The sequence below is a fragment of the Gallinula chloropus genome, assembly GCF_964237585.1.
Source record: "Gallinula chloropus genome assembly, chromosome: 5".
NCBI lineage: Eukaryota > Metazoa > Chordata > Aves > Gruiformes > Rallidae > Gallinula > Gallinula chloropus.
In genome coordinates, this window is record NC_140090.1 from 71,252,194 (window position 1) to 71,277,273 (window position 25,080).

The 25,080-nt window shown below is 45.3% G+C and overlaps 1 protein-coding gene across 2 annotated transcripts in view; it reads left to right on the forward strand.

The window, feature by feature from the left end:
* The window catches only part of RBM20 (RNA binding motif protein 20), a gene marked incomplete at its 5' end in the record, with an annotated part of 104,510 nt that extends 95,462 nt beyond the window's left edge, over positions 1-9,048 (forward strand). For both annotated transcript variants that reach the window (XM_084264479.1, XM_084264480.1), the window contains 4 exons: positions 346-1,015; positions 3,403-3,522; positions 4,286-4,407; positions 8,706-9,048. In XM_084264479.1, the coding sequence (XP_084120605.1) occupies positions 346-1,015; positions 3,403-3,522; positions 4,286-4,407; positions 8,706-8,816 (1,023 nt within the window). In that variant the 3' untranslated portion in view covers positions 8,817-9,048. The remainder of the gene's footprint in view (positions 1-345; positions 1,016-3,402; positions 3,523-4,285; positions 4,408-8,705) is intronic.
* Positions 9,049-25,080: the final 16,032 nt, after the last annotated feature.

Sequence of the window (25,080 nt, forward strand, 5' to 3'; positions counted from 1 at the left end):
GGAAAGGTTCATTTCCTTGTCAGTTGCATAATAAAGTGTAACAGGTTGTGCCTTGTTCCATTGCTTACAGAAAAGTAAGGAGTAGGAGACTGGAGAGGCTGTAATCCCAAGGCAGTTACAGGACCTCCACAAAGTGAAGTTTATGTGATAATTAAAAAGGGATCACTTATCCTGGTGCATAAGGGTTACAATCACAGCACCAAGGCATTTTTGAAACTAAAATACAAGAGGGGTTAAATACAGCCAGATCAAAGTTCTTCCTGGTTCCTGATGTTACAAGCCCACTTTTTAATAGCAGTGATCTGTGATGGCTAATCTCTCAAATGTTTTACATCTTTGTGACAGGAACGAGACTGGGAGAGTGGAAGCGAGATAGAAGGTGAGACCTGGTATCCTGCTAACATGGAGGAATTGGTGACAGTAGATGAAGTGGGAGAAGATGATTTAATTATGGAGCCGGATATAACTGAGCTTGAAGAAATAGTTCCAGTTGATAAAAAAACCAAAACTGCTTCAGAAATGTGTCCCTGTATGTCAAGCATTTTAGAACTGAAAAACGATCACAGCCACCTAACCAGGAGTGAAGACAAATTTCCCCATAAAGCTTTAGAACCAAATTTCAGATCAGCAAAGGGCAGCGTAGCTTCTAGTGGCTGTCAGGATGATGAGGATGATGATGATAATGATGATGCCGTAACTGAAGCATCAAGCCTAAATCTGGACCCTGAGCAGAAGCCAGAGGAATTGCAAGAAGACCAATCTGCTAAGGACTCTGACCCCCAGCAGAAAGAAGGAAAAATGGATAAGAGCTCTGACACTTGCTTAGAGCCTGAAGATCACCATATACCTTCTGTTCATCTGAAAGAAGAGACTCTCCAGCTCCCTGATACATTTATAGATGATTACAAACAGATGGGATCACAAGGATCTGAGAGCAGAGAAGTTATGGAAATGCTTGTTAAAAATGCTAGCGAAGAAACAAGACACGGAAGCCGAGAGTGTCCAGAGGCCAAGGGTAACTATTGGGTTTTTTCTTTCCAGCCCACTGAGAGTCTTGCATGTTTTCTCTGACAGTGGACTGAAATTTATTGCTAACAAGAATAAATGTTGCTAATGGTACAAGACTTGTCCTTGGAGCAGCTCAGTAAAAGAACCCCGGTGCCGTTCGCCAAGCTAAACCATTAGAGGCTCTTAGCTGAATAGTGTAAAGGAAATATGATAAGCAGCTTGCAAGCTTTCTGAAAGGCATAAGCTGCTATAATTGTCATGTCAAGGTTCACTTGAGTTTAGCTGGACTCTTTCAGTGCTCTGCTAAATTTATTTCGAATTGTCAATGAAATGAGTGACAGTTTCTGAAGGTCAACAGAAAAATATCTGTAGATGTCTGGCTGGCTCCTGGACAAGGTGGGTATTCTTACACACTGTACCGAAGCGTTAGTAACGTGGGGGAAATCAGCCATCGATTGTTACTTCTCAGTTCCTGTTCATGCAGATATGTGCCTTTTGTCAGAGCTTGCCTTACCATTTCTTGTTACCCACCACATGCTGCCTTTAGTATAGCTGATAGGACACACTGTGAGTAAAGGTATAATGTAATATGCCAAAAAAATGGCATCGTAGCTGCCTGTGAACATTTTAGCTGTTGGAAAAAGGTAGATCTTTGAGTGTCTCAAAGTGGGATCAGTTCCTCATCATGCTTTCAAATGCAATGTGAGCGAATGGGCTGTGGGAAACAACATAGAGCATGTTGGCCAGGAATGCTCTTTTTTTTTGTTGCTACAGGAGCCTGTGGAATGGAGAAAGATTTTTGAGGGTGCCACTTGCCATTAAATGCTGGAACACTTAATGTGAATGTCTGATTTTGAACTAACTTCTTCCTTTAGGACATACTTAAAACTTGCTCAGTTTCCAATGCTTACCTGTTTGGCCTGAAGGCACCTTGCCAGGCTTTGCATACTTGGAGATAATGTTGCCATGCAGACTGCCTAGGACTGGGAATGGCAAGGTTGGCTCCCCTGGGCTGCCCAAGTAATGAAAAAGTTGGGTATCCCAAGAGTATAGTTACTTCAGTGTTTTCAGTGTCTCAGCTTCCAGGTTGCCAGCAAGGAGCCTGCAAGCTCCAGGGGAGCTTGTGCTTCTGAGGTTTCTACCATGGACTTGGTATCTGGGATCTACAATGCGAGGGTCTAGGCTCTCTGCAAATGTAGCTGCCAGCTCAGAAGTCCAGAAATCAACTTAAGTGGGACATAAGATGCCACAAGGGCCCTGGGTGTCTTAGCTAACTGAAGCTTGCTGGTTTTCCAGGATTTCTGCTGCAGATTTGGGAGCATGGGATGGGTTTAAAGTTAACCTGAAAGTCAACCAGTCAGGATTTTATTGTATTTCCTTTCAAATCGTGTAATAGATGTATTTAAAACAACGAAGAAAATAATTGTTCTCTGAGCCAGAAATTGCAGCTCTTTGAAGTACAGGCTTGAAAGACAGGAAGGGTTTGGTTTGGGCAAAAATATATTTGTTTTATGAGAAAATATATCCTTTATCCAGGTGAAAATTGCAAAGCAATACAAATTTTGTCAGGGTAAGAGAACTACTTCTTTGATATAAGAAGTGAAGAATAGGAATCAGACCAGTTTGTCTGTAAATCTGTTGCTCTGTGATAACAGATTATCTTATTTATTTAAATAAAAGCAATTAATATTTTGGGAAGGGAGAGCATCTGTTCTTTTGACTGGCTCTATCTGCCTCAGCAAATCAATCCGCTGTTTTCCACACCTTCAGTGTCCTGCCTGTGTCCATTAATGTCGGTCAGCAGAGACCAACCCTCCCATCCTTGCTGGCCAGGAACCAAACTCTTCAAGTGGCCAAGAGCCATATGGTAGTAACTGTCCCTTGGAGAACTGAGGATGAGAGAAAAGTGGCTCCAGGGAGATGATGACAGTGGTGCTGCAGACGTGCTAGCACAGGAAGGTTTGCTCTGCCCGTGAGGCTCCTTGGGCAGTTTGGGGATTTGCTCTCAGCAGGTCCTGCTGCCCCTCCACTTTCTCAGCAGCCCCTGTGCTAGCCCTTCTCCATCACCAGTCAGGCAATGCCACATGTGGTTACAGAGCTGCAGTTGGACCATGCTTGTGCCAGAGGCACATATAATATAGATCTATTCAGAGATTAAAATATGAAAAGTAAAACCATAATGAATGTGAAATTAGGAGAGAAATAGGGTTTACTGCACAGCATAGTATAGCTGTTGGAGTTGCACTGAGTAGACCTCTGATTTGAATGCAAAAGCCTTTTTTCCAGATTTTACTTCATTTAGACATCCTCCCAGAAAGCATTCCCAAGAAGTTTACAGATGGCTCTTTCAACTAATAAACTGGTTTTATTCAATACACGTATTCATTTGTTAAGCAAATTCTAGGTACCTGGAAATGAGATCCCTGGAATACCCAGAGGTAGAGCCTAAAAGAAGGCACTCTCCGCCAGGCTGGGAACAAGAGGACGTCTTCACCGAGCTCAGCATTCCCCTGGGTACGTTGGACGCCCAGGCTGCCCTCAGCCTGCAGTGCTGCCCACTGCAATACCCAGAGCTTACAACAAGATGTCACTTTAAGGCTACTTGCTGTATTTATTTTTCAGAAGAGATGTGAGGAGAGAGAAGGAACAGGGCATTCGATAGAGGGGTAGCTGATGAATGGAATGGGCTTTTGATTATGGATTGTTGCTAATTTCACTCCAGGTGAATGGTAAAAGAGAGTTGTTAACATTGCTGATGAGATGAAATAAATTTCCTTAGACTATATATGTAATATGTATGAAAAATGCTTAGTGATTTAAGTCTTTGTCATAAAAGTATTGATTATACTTTCAGTATAAGCAGAAGCATTTGTTTTATCATGTAAACACTGAGCATGAGTAAAACTCCTGGAAGAAGTACATCCTAAAGGGCAGTCTGTGTAACTGAAGCATGAATTTACTGCTAATAAGTACAAGTGCTATCCTAGCCCTTGAGGTTACACAGTGAAGTTTCCAGTCAATATTATGTGCAGGAAGGTACATTTTAAAATATGTATAATATCTAAGAGAGGACTGGAAGGTCTAGTTGCAGTGTGCAGGATTTTAAACTGCAGCTCAGTATTGCAAAATTAGGGAAATCAGAGAAATGAATCCAGAATTCAGTCTTCATATCTGTGTCATTTAACTAAATGACACCTTTTTTTCTTTGAAAACAATTTTATTGTGAAGGGCAAGGGTTTCCACTGACACAGAAATGTAATTCAGAATTTCTCAACAGGTGTGGAATTTGTGGTGCCTAGAACTGGGTTTTACTGCAAGCTCTGTGGACTCTTCTACACAAATGAAGAGACGGCAAAGACAAGTCACTGCAGAAGTACTGTGCACTACAAAAATCTTCAGGTAAAAACACACGTAAAGCTCACTAACTGCTGGCCTGTGGGGTAGACTGTGTGTAAGGTAGAGTGATACAATTAGATTTTATGCTGTGGACAGAATTAAGATGAAGGGAAATTTAGATATGCAAAACATTTCAGTAGGTCCACATTTTAGCACAGTAATTTCTCACTCCCAGATCCTTGGATCATAAATAAAATGTGGCCAGGTGATAATTCTATTTTCTCCTCTCTGTTTGGTCCTTGTCACGATCACAGCATGCAGCCCAGATCCTTGCTTCTCTGTTCTTGAGGGTCCCAGACATTTGTATCACTGGAGTGAGCAGCAGCCTTTCTATTTCTTAATTTCAGGAGCATTAAACGTTCCACTTGTTTAATAGTGTTGCCAGGCTTGTTTTTGCACGAGCATGAAGTGCTGCAGCGTGTTGCAGCACGCGGTGCCGTGTGACGCACAGGCTCTCCGAGGCATTTCCTGCGACCCACTGGAATCGCCTCCCCGTGCCACAGAGCCATGCAGAACACCACCAGGGAATAATTTCTGTAGGGATATGCAGAAGCATGTGATTACTTGTATGCTTTCCATAAGCATATACCGTGAGCACATCAACACTTGATAGCAGCACACACAGACCATGGGTGCTTGCAGACCCTACCTCTACTCATTTTCAGATGCAAGGTGATAGTAACTATCGTGACAGTATGAGCATTAACTGCTCTCTGCTGAGGATCCTCAGAGGAGGTGGCCTTGTCTCTCATCTCAGGTGCCTGTCTGTGTGCAAGGCCTGTACACTGCAGAAGACCCTTTGGTTAGGAATTCTTGGTGTTTGGTTAGGAATTCTTGGTGTTTGCCTACCTTTTGCAAAAGGCTGCTCAAGCACCTCTCCTATGAAGACAGGCTGAGAGAATTGGGGTTGTCCAGCCCGGACAAGAGAAGGCTTGGGGGGACCTTATAGTGGCCTTCTAATACCTGAGAGGTGCCTATAAGAAAGCTGGGCAAGAACTGTTCATGAGGGCATGTAGCAATAGGACAAGGGGTGATGGTTTTAAACTAGGAAAGGGCAGGTTTAGGTTGGATATTAGGAAAAAAATCTTCAATAATGAGGGTGGCGGATCTCTGGAACGGGTTCCCCAGAGACGGAGTGGATGCTCCATCCCTGAAGATATTCAAGGTCAGGCTTGATGGGGCTCTGAGCATCCCGATCTAGTAAAGATATCTCTGCTTACTGCAGGGGGTTGGACTAGATGACCTTTAAAGGTCCATTCCAACCTAACATATTCTGTGATTTTATGATTCTATTCCTTCTTTCTCTGTTCCTTCCTTCTGCCTATAGTAAATGCTGGAGCTCTGTTTCTTTTGAAGTAGTAGCCACCTTTCTCGAGCTGACTACCAGGCACTGGCTTTTCTAGTGACAAAGTCAAATCATTTCTCTGGCAGAGTTTTCTTTTTGACTTTCCTGAAGTTACATTGCTGTAATCATACAGGGGCCTCAGGTTCAAAACCTCTGCCTGCAGAGCTGCAACACTTGCTGGTAGTGGATCCTCCAAGCGTAAGCTTGAGAAGCGGCTGCCCAGTTTGTGTGCCTGGTTTTGTTTCATACAAAAAAAATATAACCCAGAGGGATTCACTAAAGGTGGCACCACTCAGTACAGGCTGTGTCCCCCATGGGAGTCTGTCCCAAAGTAACTTTTGCTAAAACAGAGATTGCAACTCCAGCCCCTGCCCCTAGCAACTGCTCCCATTGGTTCCATTTTCTAAGTTGCTTCATTAAAGTCATAGGGGAAAAAAAAAGTTCAACTAAAACAGAGTCAGTGAAAAAACCCCTCTTTTTCTCCCTGATAAGCCATTTCCCATGAGCACTGTGGTAGATATCTGACACTGACTTGAGATAAAAGAACAAAGACCACAAAAGCTGTTAAAATTAAATCTGACGAATATGGTAATGAAAACAGACTGTTCTGCCGAGCCGTACCTCTTATCTTGCTAGATGGAGGAAGTAAATACCTCATCCAGCTCCTGCCTGCTCAAGAGGAGACTGCAAATTTTAAACACTTGTTCTGTACTAGAGCCCTTTTAGTTGCAGTAATGCTTATTTACGTACTCTGCCAGAAATGTCAGTCTTCTCCTGTGATGATGCAATTTACTGAGTGTATCCACCAGCATAAGAACTACAAGCTCTAATGGTTGCTGTAGGTGAAGCTATGGGACTTTCTGTTGTCTTGCCTACATGACAAATACCATGGCCCAGTAACAAGGACATCATCCCAAATGCTCTCACTTTAGTTGATTTGTTACTTGTCATCTTTCATGTGATCTCCTCGGACCCACATCCAAAATATACCTTCAGTGTTTGGATTTGAATGCAAAACTAAACAGCTTGTTTACCAGTTTTCTTCCAAAAGCCTTGCTTAGATGATGATGGTTTTGTCTTGAAGTAAAACAGTCAACTTCATCTGAGTAGGTGCCCCTTGAAGAACACCAATCATTGGAAAAAAAATCAACTGTTTCTTTGTTAGCCTTGCAGACTTCTTGTAATTTCCCATTCTCTCCAGCTTAATAAATTATTTTCCCAGGTGGTATTTATATTTACAGATCCACTGCATTTTCCATGTCCAAAAAATCCCTCATTTGGCCATCCCTCCCACCACTACCACAAAAAGCTGTCAGATTCATCTGGTGTGAGCTACCTTGGCAACTTAGTGCAGCATTTTATCCTGTTTTCCACTGGCTTTATGCAGTATTCATCAAAACTTGTATTTAAGTGAAAAAATAGTTTTTCCTTGACCACCACTTTGCTATAAATTAATTTGAACTGGTCTGTGAACTTTGAAACTGGTGTTCGTGGTACTCACATCAGCTGACGCCGTCAGGTAAAGGTGGTAGATAAATGTTGGCCTTATTTTGGTGGGTAATCATTAAAAACCAAAAATGTGTGGGTTATCTGATGCAATGGCAAGCGTTGGTGATTTATTACAGTTCATGATGTACAGATCACTTCTCCCAGCCTTTATGGACCCTATATCTATATATACTACCATAACATTTGCTCTGGCTTTCTGCCACATGGAATTTTGTACCCATGGATCGAGACTGAGTTGTGTAATTTCCACAGCCAAATCTCTATCCCCAGAGTAACAAAGGTGCAGTTATCGTTTTGTCACAGGTATGCCCATTCCTTGCCATTACTGAGTCCCTTTCAGAGAGACCTCTTGCATCCAAAACTTGTATTTATGTGACACAACTCAGCAGTGCTAACAGATCCCTTAGTTTTTTCACATCTATTTCTCATTTCACCTCATCTCCATGGATGTCAGAGAGTAACCTGTATTCTGGGGAAATGCTGCAAAGAGGTAAAATTGTGATGTGAGATGGTCTTTTCAAAACAAATCAGAATGAACATCAGCTAGAAAAGAGAATCTTATGATCCTAATAATGTGCAGGTCTCTTATTCTTGCATGTGGTATAAGTTGTTAATAGGAGTATCTCTACATTATTATGTGGGAATTTACCATGCATCTCTCTAGGCTGGCTGCTACCAGAGAAGTTTCTTTCCATCCATTTCTAGGTCTGTTAACCTTGAATAAATACTTCTAGCACCACTTTCAAAGCCACACCGCTTCTTTGTCCCTTTTTGTGCAGCTCTGCCAACTAAAAGCACTGCCAGAAGGCTGAAAGCCTCACTGGCCATGGCTGTATTTTTAAATTGTATTTTCAAAGCACCAAAAGACTTTATCTTAGAGAAACAAAATAAATGTGAATTCTCTAGCCAGACTGCTGAATTGTGTTAATTATTATACAGAATTTGATTATTCCCTTAAAAACAAATGTTCTTTTCCAGAAAGTATATCTCTGAACTGGACTTGCTAAAAATATAACATATATGCTTTAGATTGTGACTCAGAAACTGCTTCTATTTTCTGATACACCAGTCTTACACCACTGTAATTCAGTTGACTCAGTGGAGTTTGTTCCTGCCCTAAAAAATATGGGAGTAGAAAGTTTTCACAGAGAAAAGGCAAGGTCTGGTTACACAGAGTGATGGGTCTCACAGTCCTCCTGGTTCTGTCACGAGTTCCCCCTGTGAGACAGAGGAGATGAATGAACTCCTGAGCCTCTCCATGTAGTAAGGTACTTTGCTGGACACAACTATATTTCCTGGCTTGTATTTTCACCAAAATGAGGTTTCTGTGTGTTTTCTTCCCTGTCAAGATGCTGAGAGAGCACAAGAGTTTTGCAAGGTGTAAAGCATCCCACGTTGAATATATTCAGTTTTTGCAATGATGCTTTGTTTTTTGATGTGATTGCAGAAGTATCTGTCCCAGCTTGCTGAAGAGAGCCTGAAAATGAAGGAAGAAGGCAGCCACCTGCCTCAGGATGACACCGGCATCGTTCCTCACTTTGCAAAGAAGAAGCTATGATGGGGATGAACTGGAAGAGCTGTAATGAGTGAATGCTGATACTACTTTTTTATTTTATTTTATTTTATTTCTATGATATAACTGTCAATTTGCACTGTACAGAGGAGGGGAAATAAAGAGCATGTTCCATGCATCTATGCCCAGAGTGCCATTAAAAACCAAAATGCCTGAAACTGTTTCCCACGGTGAAGCAATGCTGGCATATCTGTAAGAAGTGGAGCAATTCTTTCTCACACTCTGTGTGCTGGGAGTGGTTTCCTAGATTAAATCAGAATTCTCAGGGATTCTTAAAGTTTTAATTCTGATGTGACACATCAGGTCAGGCAGAGTATTTAGAAGCACTCAGCATCCTCCAGTGGACGCTGGAAGGAAAGGAGATGTGACTATAAATAGGCTTTAATGTTGCTTAAAGTATCTTCATCCATTTCACTCATTGCCCCAGCGAGAAGTAGGATTTGCATAGGACATCTAAAGCCATTGTGCTAAAACTAGTCAGTAGATGGCATAATATAAACCCCATCAGCATCCATCCACCTCCCTGTGTCTTGGAGCTTGGTGAAGTGATAGGATGTGTGTGTCATGAAGCACTCACGTACGCTGCCTGTGTTGTACGGACGCAGAGGGAGCCACAGTCTGTCCCAGGGACCTTACAGCCTGAACCCAGACCAGCGAGAGCCATTCGAATGCACGTGCTGGCAGCCAGCCTGCTCTGGCTTCCAGCATCTTCCATGGGGTTGGACCTGATGACCTCTCGAGGTCCCTTCCAACCCCTACAGTTCTGTGATTCTGTGATGGTGTGATCAGGATGTTCTCCAGGTACCGTTGTGTCTGGAAGTCTTTTTGATAATTCTAAAGGGTGCCAACTTTGAGTCTTACAGACTTGAAACTCTCACGAGAGGCTTTTTTTAAGTGCCACACGTTTGGACCATGTCTCTTTTAGACATTTTATTCAAGATCCTCGCTTTTGGGGTCTTTCTCTTCTCTTTCAAGCTTGCTTTTCCTCAGCTTGGCAATGTTGAATTTTTCCTGGTTTTCCTGGAAAGATGCCAGACTTTTAATATTGTTTTTGTATTTTATTTCCCTGAATTTTTTAAGGTGAATACAACAACTGATGGCTCACAGAGTGCTGCACTGAGAACACAGGATGCACCAGCAGCTCTGGCATTATTATGAGCTATTGTTTCTGCACAGTTGTTGCTTAGTATTTTGCAAAGTCCCTTTGAAATGCATCGTACAAGTTTCTGGTTCATTTCAATAGGCTTTGTGTAGTAAAGTGAATATGTATGTGCACCACTGCCAGAATTGATCCTGGAGTAGTTAGGCTTTTATAAAATGCCTCACGCAATCTAGGCAGATGGGGATTTGCAGATGTATTTCCATTCTTTGCCTGACTCTAATATTCATCACAGTATGTTCTGTAAAAACTGCTGGTCCTGGATATCCTGCTTAGATGTTACGCAGAGGAAGTAGATTCCCAGAAGGTTCTAGCTGTCCCTACGAATGGGAGTCACAAAAGTGGCTGAAGTGCCAAAAACTGCTTCCACCAAAGTATCCGTTCCATTATGTCTCGTGCCAGCAGCCATGCTCCTTCTCTGAAGTACCCTGTAGCCAGGCAGTGTGTCTCAGAGGTGCCTGGTGGTGTTGCCTGAAGCCCTGTTCCAATTCAAGGCCTGTGCTTTCCACTCCGTTTTACCAGAGGTGGGTTCAGATTTCATACTTGGAATTCCTGCTTCTCGCAAGATGAGGGATTCTTTGCATCCCAGATTCAGACGTGGCCTATCCAAAAGACAAAGGGAAATGAAAAACATTACAGCCTAAATCCCCCTTTGTCCAGACTTGAAGTATGCTAAGACTTGGGTCCACCTGTCATTTAAACCAGCTTTTTTTTTGGTTGCTTTTCCCTATGGAAAAATAATAACAATATTGCAGACCAGGCATTTTTCCTTCAAGGGCTGGGTTTTTCTTTGACTGTTTGTTTTTCAGATTGCAGTGAAATTTGAGCACAGGGATGTTAGGGCAAGAGCTTTTATTGCAAACTGTAAGATTACGAAAATGGTAGTAAAGATTGTGCAATTGTCTTCTAAAGCACAGTTCTCAAGCTGGTCGTGTATCATCTGCATATGAAGTTCCCTTCATGCCCTTCAGCACAATCTGAGCACAAGGGAAGGAAATCACTACAAATGCAAGCATCAAATCTTTGAAGTTAACCCTGCTATCAAACTAGGGCTCTCACCGGCCTAATGGGAGCTTGTTAGACCATGTGGTTACACTTAATTGGATGTGAGACATAGCTGACTGTATATCAAAGTCATATGCCTCCAGCAACTTTATCCCCAGGTAACCTCAAATGAGAAAAGTATCGCTGTTATTATTCTTTATTTGGATTGCAGTAGGAGCTACAGGTCCACTGCCTTTATTATAGGCACGGCACAAATCCACAACAAAGACTTTCCCAGGCCAAAGAGCTTTAAATCAGGCTTTCCAAAAACAGACAACAGGTGGATACAGGCAGGCAGGGAGAGCAGTAGGTAACCATGAGATTTTGACTGGCAGCGGCAGAATAATTAAAATGAGTGTTTACCCAGGGGCTTATTTTTGGATTTATGGGAGATGATTCAAACTACTTCCCCCCCTCCTCTGGTTCTGAACCAGATTCACTCCCATTATTCACAGCTTGCGTGTTTAATCTCCTTTTTGTTTTTCTTCCTGGCCAGTTGCATTAGACACACAAAATCCCTTCTGAGAGAGTGGGGGACTGAAGGACACCGTGGCCAAGGGCTTAAGTTTCAGTCTCCATCCAAGGCTCCAAAAGCTGGAGTTTTGACGGACTCTCACCAGGAACTGTGCTGGGTGCTCCAGACACCTTGTTTGGGTCATGGGGACAGGTCCCTGCTTGCTGTGAAGGAGGAGGCTACAGATGGCATCTCTGCCCTGTGTGGTTTCCTCTTCTGGCGGTAGATGACTCAGGTGAGTGCTGCAGGTGCAGTGCCCAGCCCCGCAGACGTGATCAGACCCAGACATTTGCAGAGGTGGTTTGGACACCCCATCCCTTTGGGCTCTGACCTGATGCGACCGCGATCTGCAAAATCCCAGGTACGGCCAAATGGGCGATTCCCCTTCTGAGAAGGTCCCTTCTCCCCCTAAAAGCCAACACTTCAAAGCAGTTAAAAGCAATCCCGAGTCTCAACTAGCTCCTAATGATCCCTATGATCAGTTTTCAGCCTGATGCCCTTTGAGAACTCAAGAGAGAATCTCCTTCCCTCTCCAACAGGCCCTCATGCAATGCTGACAGGCACTCCCCAACTTCTCTCTACTACCTATTCTGCTGAGGAAGAAGGCCACTGTAGGCATCCACTTACCTTTCTCAGCTTGTGTAAAAATGTGTTGTTTCTTTTGGTTTATTATATTGAAAATCTTGACTGTCTTTAGTTGGCATAATTCATCATTACTATAATCCACACTGTTTATTAATACAGATAAATATATTTATATATATATAACATAAAGCAGGCTCAGGTCTAGCCAAACAAATATTGATATTTAAAAAGCAGCTTCCTTAATATATACAAATAATTTCAACCAAAGATTGCACTTTTTTAGTAGGGACTGTGATTTTTATCTTTGTGAAATCTGTATTGATCTCAAATAGTCTTTCATGTCAATCTGCAACTTAGTTTCTTTGAAGTAAAAAATAAAAGAATTAAACATTTGCCCCGTAAGATTAGACGAAGTTTCATATTGGCTTTAACACTAAATTAGTGTTAGGCTGGTTATATTCAGGGTTTTTCTATTCTCTAAGGATTAAGGCTGTGTTTTGTAGAATTATACTTGAACTGGACCAGATGTACTATTTATTGAGCTTATATAATCTTGTTAATTTAAGTTTTGGCTTGTAAACAGTTGGAATTTGTTAGTACTTATTTAATTATGTAGGAACCGTCACCGATATTAACTGATCTGTGTAACTGATTGCAAAGTGTTTCAATTTGTGTTTCTTAAAAAGAAAGATTTTAATAAAGAGAATTATAAAGCATATACATCGGTGGGCAGTCATCCCAACAACAACAACAACATGCTTCTAGCTTCCCAGGGGACGTATTGAAAGTCAAAATGAAAGAAAAGATATTTGGGAATGGGGGATAAGGAGGAAGTGGGAGGCCAAAATGTTTGCTTTAAAAGTAATTCCTAGTTGTGCTTCTTACCAGGTAGCTCCTGCTGCACAGAGTGCGAGTGATTGCTGCGCCTGGTGCTGAAGTTGGAGTGAACACATCTCAGCGGTTCGCTCTGTAATTACTATTAATTGCTATTACCTACTCCTCTCCCTCTATACCTATGTCCTCACTTCCCTTCTTGTTTCCAAATGAACCGGGCGAGCTGTCTGTCGCCACTGGGTTTTCTGTCTCATCCAGGTTGGCTTCTCATCCTTCTGAAAGCACCATACAAAATCGTCCCCAGCCAAGAACCTTCTCCACCTCATCTCAACCCAAGTCCTCCTCTTTGCCTTGTTACCCTGTTTCCCTCGCGTCCTCCCTTTGCTGATTTTTCTTCTTTCCAGCATATTGTCCTCCCTAGTGCCCTCACAGCTCCATGGAGACCTTTCCTGCTCTCTGGCCTTCTCCCTGGCTAACCTCCATCGCCAGCAACCAGAGCACCTGGGAAGAAACACTGCCTCAGTCAGGGTAATGCAAAGACTGGCTTGTACTAAATATTTAAAGAACACAATGAGGATAAAAGCCGAGGGGAGACTTCACCACCAGCTTTGACAAATTCACTCAGAAGAAAACTGAGATATTGCCACGTCCCGTCCATGTGCAAGGCAGGGCATGGGGCACCATAACAGCACGAGCCGTGCCTCCCACCCACTGAGGGAGGGAAATGGGTCTGCCTGCCCCCCTGAATGGCCAGGGAAATGGGTCACGGGCAAAAAGACTGGCACTTGGGGTTTTCTGACTCCCCAGTTCATGAAATCAGCCTTTTAGCATCTTTCAAGTAGCTGTTTTGCAGCTGAGGCACACATGCAATGTATTTTAAGCACAAATGGTTTCAGTTCTTCTGTCCTGGATGTACTGAAACCTTTGTACATGTGATTTTGATACCATCTCATCGCAGCTATGAATCTCTCGCTCTAGAAATCAAGCAAATACATTTTGTGTTAACTTGGCATCATATATTAGTAACAAAATAAAATCCAAACTGTGGTGTTCAAAACATGAGTTTCTGGTCCAGATTTTGTCAAGGCTGTCCAAAAACAGGGGCCCTCCCTGCAAACCTGATGGGGAGGGAGGGCAGGGGGAGTGTGGGGAGCTGGGGATGGTGCTGCCTGCTCTGGATCAGGATGCTGTGGGCCTTGGTGGGTGGATGTGCTGCCCTGATGGAAGCAGGGCCAGGCTGATGGGCAGCTTGCTGCAGCACGTCGGCGTCGTGGCCGCCTTCCACCTGCTTTCCAGTGCTGATGCAGCCTGGGACTCTGCCGTGTTTGTGCAGGTGGTAGCAAGGGCAGCCTGAGAGAACAGGTTTGCCTTTGCTTGCTTTTCTATATCCGACTCCGCCAATCTCCACTTATCTGTGTCAATATGTTGAGTACTCCTCGTGTGCTTGGCTTCCCTGATGCAATGCCAGAGTGAAGCCATGGGAGCATGTGGTACGTATTCTGGGAGGAAAAGTTCCCCCTGTTGTGGAGAGGAGGGGGACTGGACAAGGATTCTTCCTACAACATCTTAGTGGAACTGGGTAGTGGAGCAGTGAAATGAAAAATGCCCTTTTCCCTTGCACAAAAGAAATGTCAATAAGGATCAGCCTTCTTGTTCCAGGGCCTGAGCTGCTTTTATTGACCTGGGGGACAGCAACACGCTCCACCTGCCCTGGCATGTCACACCTCCTCTTTGCTGGCAATCTGGCCCCAATGTTTATGAAACCCACTGTCCTGCACTAACCTGTTACATTCATAGTGACTCCACAGATGCTGATGTGAAAGAAGCAGAGGTAGAGGCATCTCTTCCTTCCCAGCTGTCCTCTTTTATTGCTCAACGTGAGCTTCAGGAGGACCCTGCCCAGCATCCCAGGAGCTTGAGAATGGGCAGGGGCCACTGGGTGAAGATGGTTTTCTTAGGGAATGTCAGCACACAATTGCATCAGCCTAATGTAGGGTAAGATATCTGATCAGATAACCATGGTGATTAAAGCCAGTGAGCTCTTCCCTTTCAGTTCACATTGGGCTTATTCTGATTAAACTGCTGACTGCTGGAACCAGCTTTTAGTTACCTGAAGTAGCTTTTTATACTGAAATGGGCGCGTACGTCAATTTTTAATTAACTGGGTCAGATCTGAATGAGTGAGCATGTCCAAAAGCTTTTTGTGAACTAGAAAGCTGTACAGGGCACGCTGACTCCAGCCTACTAAATGTTTAAATAATTGCCAGGCAGAGTCTTGGCCAATATTCCTCAAGGTAAGTCAGTGAGTACCAGCAGCACAGCCCTGGATCCAGAGGCAGTGTTCCCAGTCTGATTTCTTCCCTGTACCTTAGAAACAAAGGTTCCTGTTTATAAGCTGTCCCCCCGTTATTCCTGAGCTTTGTTTGAGGACGTATTAGTCCCACCTTCCTTAAACAGAGTCTCAGTGTCTTTAGAGGACACAGGAAGCTTGTTTTGTTTGTGGGTTTCTTCTCCAGCTGGGCTGTGTTTTCATTGCAGCTAGTTTATCTTTGGCAGATAGCAACGTGTTCTTGGCAGCAAACTTTCACCTTGAGCTCAGGGGGTGTAGCCACACGGTGTTTCGTGCATCTGTGGTGGGGAACTAGGAAAAATGATGTTAAAACCAGTTTCGCATCTGTGCTGTCAGCACTCTGCAGAGGTCCCAGCTCCCAGCTCCCAGGACGTGGGCATGTTGGAGAGCAGCATGTGCGTGTTGTGCATGAGCAAGACCTGTGCCGCCTCACAGGGACTTTAGCGCTGAACAGCTGGCAATCAGACATACTTGGCCAACATAACAATCCCAAGTAATACTGTTTTGGTGTAGCCCAAGTTCAGTTTCTCCCCTCCTTATCTACCCAGGTCACTGTTACTGCTCTATCTGTAGGTACAAGCAGCAGTGGTGAGCTTGCCGAGTCACTGGGTGCAGCGAGACACAGGTGGGCAGTGGTACTGGTGTTCCATGAGGTGACCCTGCTGTGGAGTGCAGTCTCTGGGAACAAGGCAGACCTCATAGCAGATTCAGCTGCAGAGAAAGAACCAATGAGACCAACGGGAAGAGCAACCCAGCTCTGTCCTGATGCTAATGGGGACCAGCACCGCTCCGAGTGGGCTACTCCCAAGCCTGTTTCCATCTGACTGCAATCGGGAAAGCTTAATTCAATTAGGCAGGATATGCTAGATATTAGTCTGCCAACAGATCAGCCAGGCAGCCAGGATGCTGTAAATGATCCCAGAAGCCTTCTCCTTCCTTTTTCTCTCACAAATTAGCCCAGCCTGGGGTGAGGGTGGGGGCAAGGGGCATGTTAGTGAGGCAGGTAGAGAGCTGCCACCAGACATTCCCTCCTGCTCCAGGCATGGAAGGAAGCCCAACTGCTGCAGGGGTGCATGGAGACCCAGCAGGGGCTTGTGCAGTTGATGGCAGGCTGAGTATGAAATGGACCCAAGAGGTCTGAAATAAATCAGAAGGACTGTGTTCGTGGGTATTTCCCACCAGCAGGCTGATGTCCCTGTGACTGCACGTCTGTAGACTGCGTATGACCTGCTCCTCTGCTTCTCTCTTCCTGCAGAAGCAGATGCTGATTCACAAGATGCTGCTGTTCATCCATGGGCATGACACTTCCCAAACCCGCTCTATGGCGTCTGATCCCAAAATCAGTGGTGAGAGCCTGTTGGAGAGCTGCTGGAGCCTTAAGGTTAGCTAAGTACCCATTTAAAACAGCACCAAATGCACACAGTGAGAGAAAGCACTGGGCTGCACCAGCTCAGTGAAATGAGACAAAAATCCTGAAGTGAAAGAACCATTTGGGTACGTTCCCCCTAGGAGCCTCTCTCTCTCTGCACGCTAAGGGCATGTTCACACCATGGCAAGGAATGCCATGAACTCAATTCCATGAATTACTTCTTGTCAGCCAAGCAAAGTGGGAAGCAAACTGTGTTTGCTTAAACCACTGTGCTGGTGGTCTGAGTGAGTGGGTGCTAGCTCAGAAGGAGCAGGGGCTGCGGGCGCTCCGGGAGTTGGTGTGGGTCAGCTGATACGCAGTAACTAGCACCACTGTGCTACCTTGATTGCTTGTGATTGTGTGAACATGCCTGAAGATGCAGACGGTGTAAAGCAGAGTGGTGCTTAGGTTTTTGAATTTCACATCTGCTCCTATTTGTTCCTGGAGGCTTTCAGCAAAGACCACCCACTGAAATGAAGAAGAATCGTTTTCCTGAAATGCAAGGGACCAGGACATGTATTCAACCTCATTCGATGCCTTCCTATGATCTTGTGGGGCCTTTGAATTCCTCTTTACCAACAAGAGGTTTACTACAATGCAAAATGAGATCCTGGAGCAAAAAGACGTTCCTTTCTAAGGGGATATGGGCTGTTGAGGCTCCAGGACTTCCATCTTTAAAGATTAATGCTTCAAGGCGAGTTGTCATAGGTTGCTAAAATAATCTTTTCCCACCACTTTCCTCATGTCAGCATTTCCAGAGCTCCAGTGCATTGTGGCTGCTGTTGTTATGTAAGAATTTATGAATGGCTGTTAAGTTCAAAGGCATATTCGCAACCCCAAGTACCAAAAAGCCAGGAGTCAGCCCTAACCCTGCCCCATTTCCCAAGAAGTTGTTTGCCAACTTTATCTTTTCCCAACTTTTTTTTTATTATTAGCCAGCAAACTTGAGGATCTCTTTATTCACCTCCCAGTTTTTTAGCATTTAGGTTGCTCTAGTTTCATGTTTTCAAATCTTTCATCCACAACCTTGCGGGCTAGGAGCATACTTTGTTTATAAATGAAAGCTACAATTCCCTTGTTTCAAGGAGCTGGGATTTGAGGATATATTCCCCAAAGCATAAAAGTTGTGATAAAAATCACAGGAGTTGCCAGCAGTGCACAGTCTCTCCTCTGTTTGGAAGAGGAGGCGTTGGACTGCAGAGAGCTGCAGGCATCACTAGCTACTGTCGTGTTAGTGAGTCAAATAAAAATAACACCGTGGTTAAACATCAGCTCTGCAGGCCTCCCTAAAGAAGATAACCTCATCTTCTTCTAGCTGCAGTGCTTCACAAAAGCACTGCCTTTGTAATCCTCTGGATTAACGTTCACACTCTAACTCCCTGCCCCAGAAGGACCCTGCACCCCTGGCAGAGGGGATTTAAGAGTATAAAGCTCTCCCTGGGATGCAGGGGAGGCTGGTGCCAGCCAGGCACCTCCTGGGACACGCGGCTGCGGCTGCTGCCAAACCAGGAGCACTTCGGCTTTCTCCCCCCTTCACTCCTCTTCACTGTTGCTTTATTTCAGCTTCGTGCTGCTGTTCACGTAGCCCCCCTCAGCCTGAATCAGCTCCCTATTGTCTGCGCTGTCAACACAGCTGTCTAAATCCCTTCCCCCAAATTCCCCAGGAAGCCCCTGCCTGCACGGGCCAGGCCTTAGTCTGAGTTTGAGGCTTTTTGTCAGGTCCTGGGCTGAGCTCAGACGCCTGTTTGGACCGGTGTGAGGTCAAAATGGAGAGGAACTGAGGGAAACCCTGCACTTCAGCACACCCCGGCGCTTGCTGACTGCAGGCTGGTGGCTGCTGCAGCGCTCCAGCCTGGGACCGACGGGTGATGCAAAGTGAAGCGAATGATTAGCATTATTAAAAATGCTTTGCAATTATACAGCATCTTTTCATCTAAAGATTTCAAAGCTTCGTAGCACTCACACAAAGTTACTTATTATCCCTGGCGTTCAGCAGAGTCAGGAAATGAAGGAAAGCGGGTAAGTGACTCGCCTTAGGTCATGCAGAAAGTCGGCGTCGGAGGTGGGAACTCGGCCCCGAAGTGCTGACTCTACTCCTTGTGCCCCAATGCAAGGACACACCTGCCCTTCTCCTGTGCCAGGCCAGCTCCTTGGAGTGTGGAGATGGGGGAACCACGCAGCCCACCCGGAGAAGCAGCGCAGCCCAGGCAGTGCTCAGGAGATGCCTGGCTGGGAGCAGCACCCACCCTCGCTGAGCCCTGCTCCTTCCCACCCCCCAGGAGCCCCCTGCACACTGCTGAGGGGCTGTGGTGGGATCTGTTGCGCCTGAGGCCGCAGTCTGGTTTGGCATGGCTCAGCCTGGCTGGATCCACAGCAGCCAGAGACCTGGAGGGCCTGGAGGGCAAGGGGCGGTGTGGGGTGGTGGTGTGCCCTCCGGCTGAGCATGGTGGCGGCCCCATCGCCAGCACACTCCCTCCAGCCTGCACACACACGGGAAGGACCTTCCTTCACAGGGGACATCACTAGGGACACTAAGCCTGCATGCCCCAGAACACACTGTGCAGAAACTGGTGAGGACAGAAGTGCTGTCGCTTACCTCAGTGCTGCAGCCAGGCCGCACGGTCTCGCCAGCCGAGCTTGGGCTGCGGTGAAGGTGCAGCAGCACTGAGTCCCTCCAGAGCAAGTGGCCCAAGCTGGCCGAGGAGCCCAGTTAGACCTGCAGACACCCGCCGGGAGATCAGAAATACACTGCGCAGACGCTGGGCTCCTTGGCTGGCTCAGCCGGCTGCACTGCGGGGTGCACTGGGTGCCAAACCTCCGTGCCTCACAGCAAGAGAGCTGAACATGTCAAGTCCTTGTGCACCTTGTGTCACTCTTCTGACTTCAGTCCTGTGCTGGGGTGTTGGGACAGTGTGGCAGCGGTGAGAAAACCCAGAACTAGGGACTGAGGAGGGAGAGGAGAGAGAAAAAAAGCAGCCGTGAAACAAGGCAGGGAGGCAGGTAGACCTCCAGACCTCACTGTCCAGGGGAAGGCCTTAGCTGAGTCTCCTGGCCCCAATGAGGTAAAGGTTCTTTTCGGTGCTGTACACAAAAGGCAACTTGCTGAGTTACATTTTTAAGGTGAAAATTTTATTTCTAAGACAACACTAATCTACTTCCACTCTTCCAATCTCTCTTGCTTTATTTTTCCTCTAGGAATATGAGGAAAATATGCTTTGATCAAAGGTTTGGGGTTTTCTTTTGAAGACTTGGGATACTACTGGGTTTTTAATGATAAGCAGTACCCTGCTTAAAATATATGCCTTCGATCAAGTCCGGCATGACTGATACAGCTTCAGACTTCCAAGGGGCATATTAAAATAAATAACAGGAACTAATCCATACAGTCAACTCTCTGTAGGAGCTCAGGGATTTACATGTTTAAACTTCACTGGGATGAGACTTCAGGACTGGGGATAAAACTCTAGCTAATTAAGTGTAACTTCAGTGAGGATAAAACCCAGGCAAGGGGAAGAATTTGAAGGCAGAGACTGGAGCTGAACAAATTTTAACCTCAGAAATGGCACTGAGAATGAGTAGTCACTACAAGGAATCATTTTAAAAAGCAAAATAAATGATTGGTTATAAAAGCTGTGTCTCAAAAGTTAGTTGGAGCTTTGTCTTTTACAGGATATTCATAGAAAAGGGAAAATATTTTTCCTGGTTGCACGTGGCTGAAGAAAGCAGGGAAGGGAAAAGCGATATTACAGGGGTACAGGTTAACATATAGTAGGTATGTGCAAAACTTGAGCTTGTACTTTGCCTTAACTTTCACTGAGGATGAGGGTGTTAATCATGTGGCTGCAGATGAGAGGGGTAATGGGATGGGTATGGAAATGTTCACGGCCAGGCTAGAAGCAAATCTCAGGGCTCCTTCCTTCACCAGAGGCAGAGGAACGGGCTAATCCACATGCCAGAGCTCCAGAAGAACTGGCCCGATGTCTTTAACAGGTCCCTCAGTCAGAGGCAGGAGCACAGTGAGCCCATACAGAAGAAGTGAACCGATCTGGACAAGAATGGGCATGAAGGCTTCAGCTTAATAGTATACAGAAAGTTTCAGAACAACTGGCGAAGGAAAGGCTAGCAAAAGACAGGGAGCTAAATGGCATGAGATTAAATGGGTTTATCAAACCCATTTATCTTTCTTGGGTAAGGTAAGCTGCAAGCAATTTGCTTAGTGAAGGAAATGGGGTGGATCTCGTCTCTCTGGACTTAAATTGCACATTTCATATGATGCTATGTGGAAAGTTCTTAAGAAAAGGGAGAAGTGATTTAGGACAAGGTATAAACCCCATAAAGACCTGCTGTGAGAGCAGAGCTGGGCTGTCAGGCTGGAGGGCAGCTAACCAGGGGAGCTTTGAACATCATTACGGGAGATCTGGCAGAGTGCTTTGGTAAATGAGCTTGGCACTGATGTTAGCAGAGAACTGGTGAAATTGCTGATGACAGAAAATATGAAACAACTTCAGGACAAATGAGACTTGAGATACTGCACAGAAAAAAGTAGTCAGCAGCAGAAAGTGGCATTCATAGCCCTCTCCTACGAGCTAGCTGGCAGCTCACACTTCAGTCACCAACTCGCCAACTGGGTGGAAACATGAACCGAGAAATGTGGTCCTGGAAGGCAGCAGGAGAGGTGCAGCCCAGGCTGCAGCAAGGGCTGGGGTGTGCTTGAGGAGGGGTTCTCATGCTTCATTTTGCAGCGTGAATGTGGACACCAAGAGGGTTTCTGTGCGTAAATGCTCCCAGCAAGGGAAAGGGAAGGGCTGAGGGTGCTAAGGGACGATGCCAGTACAGAGTAAATGATCAAAAAGAGACATCAGGCATTTTGGTTAGAAGGTCACTGCTAACTGATTGACAATGTGGTTCAGGAACAGGCTCCCCAGTGCAAGTCATGCATGCAAAATATTAAATCAGTTTCAGGACGGAACTTGATAAGTTTATGAAAAGGATTATATATCACAAGGTACCTGTACCTGGAGACCTGGTGGCACAGAAGTTCCTTCCAGTCCTATGCACAAAGGCAAATATTCTGTAACTTTCTGTCAATATAAATAAGGAGCATGTGATTATATACACACAAAAAACAGGCACATGATTTATTAATCACAGGACCTTGGCTTGTCAAATAATAATTACAAGGCAATAACACACCTTGTTTTAATAAATGGCTCCCTAAGATTTTCTCCCACAGTAAATGAGAAAAAAAAGAACAATTATTCCGAGGTAAAGGTGGCATTTGGCTTTTCTGGTTGTTAGCTTTTAAATGAACTCACTGTCTGGAACTCTTAGATCAAGTACTCCCATTTTTTTCTGCACATTTCACAAGTTCAGCCCTTTCCAGTAGAGCGTCTTTTCAGATGTGCGGTTGCCTTTTGTTAAGGCAAGAATGAACAGATGACAAATGCAGCACAGAGGAGACAGACATGCCTGGAACAGTTTTATGAAGCGAACCAAATTCTGCTGCTTCTGCCAGGAGGGCGTACTCAAAAATGTGAAGAGGGGAAGGCTTTTTTTTTTTGTGCAACGTGAGGGGCAAGCCCTGGAAAGGCACGATACAGACAGGCAAACTGTGCTTCGGGGAAGTGTTTATCCAAAGCCATCGCGGCGGGTGACGCTTCCGTTTCCACGCTCAGGCAAACACGAACCGACTCCCCACCACCTCACAGCCCTGACAGGCGCTGCACAGGCAGCTCTGCAGCACAGCCCCGTTCCCAGCTCACGGACGGGGCCGCCGGAGGATGTTCAAAAGCAACTCTAATTACTGAGCATTAAAAAAATAAGCGAAGGCGTGTTTCAGTATCCTTTCAACCTGGAGCTGACGCTGCCTGATGGAGAAGGGGATTGCTGTGCTTGCAGTTCATTTTAGGAAGGCACCTCTGCAGAAGATGCAAAAATAAAAGTAGGCTGAAGGGAAAGCAAGCAGAAGGCCGAGAGACAGACAACTGAACAGAGCAGATTGAGTTAACAGATACATTTTTGCTGTCTGCATTATGTGTGGGAATTTATATTCCAAGTGCCACAGTAACAGACTCGACTGTAATCAAACAGCGCTGCTGAGGTGTCAGGAGCACAGATGCTGCCTTTCAAAAATATTTAAAAGAGAAAGTAAAACTTTAAAAGATCTGCAGTGGGGATGGCAACGAGAATGCTCTGCTCTGCAATGTTTCTAGCCCAACACAACTTCTCCCAGCTTTTCACTGCTCTCTCTGGTGCTAGAGGTCAGAGGACCTCCGTGACTCACCTCAGCTACAGCTCAGATAAAACATGATGAAAAAGCAAAGGCTGGCAGCAAACTGGCCAAGAGCAGCCCGGAGACACGCGGTGTCTATTGTGCACTAGACATCGGACGGGGGAAGGGCTGCTCCCCACATTTTGGGAAACTTCAGCCAATGGATTCCTCCCCTGGGTGTTACGGGAGGGCTTGGCCAGCATGTGAGAAAGGGAGGGAGGGCAGAGTTTGAAAACAACCCAGCAGGCTCTAAGGAAGGAAGTGACCTGCTCGCCTCCGTGCAAACATTTTGTTCCAGGTGATCGGCGGTGTCAGGGGTGGAAGAGCAGGAGGGGCCTGGCAGCTGCCGGCGGGTCCCCGCTTCACACAGGTCGGGGCATCGGAGGTCCTGGGCACAGGTAACCCCGGGATGCAGGTGTCGGGGAGCGGGCGTTGAGCTGCGCAGCCCGCACAGGTTGCCTGCAGCTGCAAACCAGCCAGAAACAGTCAAAAGAGGGTTAGGGGTTTGGAGGGTTTTTTTTCCATACGGTGGGAGGAATTCTGCTCTGTTCTTTTTATGGTGGTATGTTTGCTATTAAGATGGCTGGGGGAGAGAGGCTGGGAAGGAGCAAGCAGGTCTCGACAGCTCAGAGATCAGCATGTGATCAGCTGTCTTTTAAATACTACAGGCAGTTCTGAGGTTAGAAAGGCAAGAAGAGGGGCTGTCTTTTAGCAGACTGGTTGATACAGTGGAAAATAGAAATAATCTTTCATGCGCATCAGCCCTTTTTCCAGGTCAGTGTTTCAGAAATCAGAAAACACAGGAAGCCAAATCTGGATGAGATTTTTCAGTGATTGATAGCCCAGCTGCTAATAGAGACATCCAGCAGAGAAAGGAAAAAACACACCATTTTCTTGTCAGGAGGTGTGCTGGATGGTTCAGGGGCCTTCATCTTCTTTTGATTACTTACCCAGCTTTTGGGGCTCTTGGAAGAGATCCAGTCGTAAAATTTACCAGAAAATCCCCTAGCAATTTTCCACAGTGCTTTAAAACATGTAATTGGCACGATGCACTGATTTTGCTGATTTTGCGGCATCTTCTCTCACGCAGGTTCTAGTTACTGTTTCAGTTTCGCTGCCACCTCTTTCCTCCTCGTGGCCAAATCTCTTCAAAGCCCCCCTTGTCTTGCAGGGGAAGCTGAATTCCATGATCTGTGTTAATAGCTAGGATTTATTTTCCAAATCTCAGTGCGCTGGAGTGGTTTGCCTGGTACGTGCTAGTCAGTGGAGATGCAAAGAGCAAACTAGAAATTACTTTTTGATTGATGGGGAAACAACACCTTTTGAGGCTGCCGCTAGGCTGCACGTGGAAAAAAAACAGGTCTTGTGTGAGCACGATGAACTGTCCTGACTTGAAAATGTCTGCAACGTGGTATCTTCATAAATGAGAAAGATCTTCTGTCATTCCTCTGATGGGGAAAGTATTTATGGTTGAAAATGCAGCAGTTGTGCTGCACAGTCTTTTAAAAATTCTCTGCTGTTATAATTCTTAAATTTAGTTTTCATCTCAGTTTTTATGATTCATGCAGAGCTGGGCCAGTAAATGATTTCAGAGGTTATTATACAAGGAAAATTTGGCTTTTATTTGAGTCAAAAGGACACTGATTTGGAGTGGAATTATACTGAAAAAAATATGTAAAACTACTACAGAAGTCAAGTCATAATCTGTTAACTGAGGAGGATTCTCTTGCTGGCAGCTGGAAATTCCTGCAAAGCAGAAGTACTTTGAAAGAAGAAAGGATTTGTATTTTCTTCCCTCATAGCACCAGCCTGCTATTGCTTGTGGTCTCCGGAGTGACAAGTTACAGAGAGAAAACAAAGCTGAGTTTTTAGGAGAGACCGTGAACAGAGAGCGAAATACATGACAATGACAGGGGGCTGTCATCTTTAATCAGGTGTCTGGCCCCAGGCAGTGCCTATAGAATAAAGAGGGTAAACTACAATAAGGTAGTAAGTTTGCACTATTGCGCATGGCTGTGCGTGGTTTAGCTGTTAGAAGTTTCAGTAGTGGAGAAGGTGGCTGCATCACCTTTTTACCTGTCAGG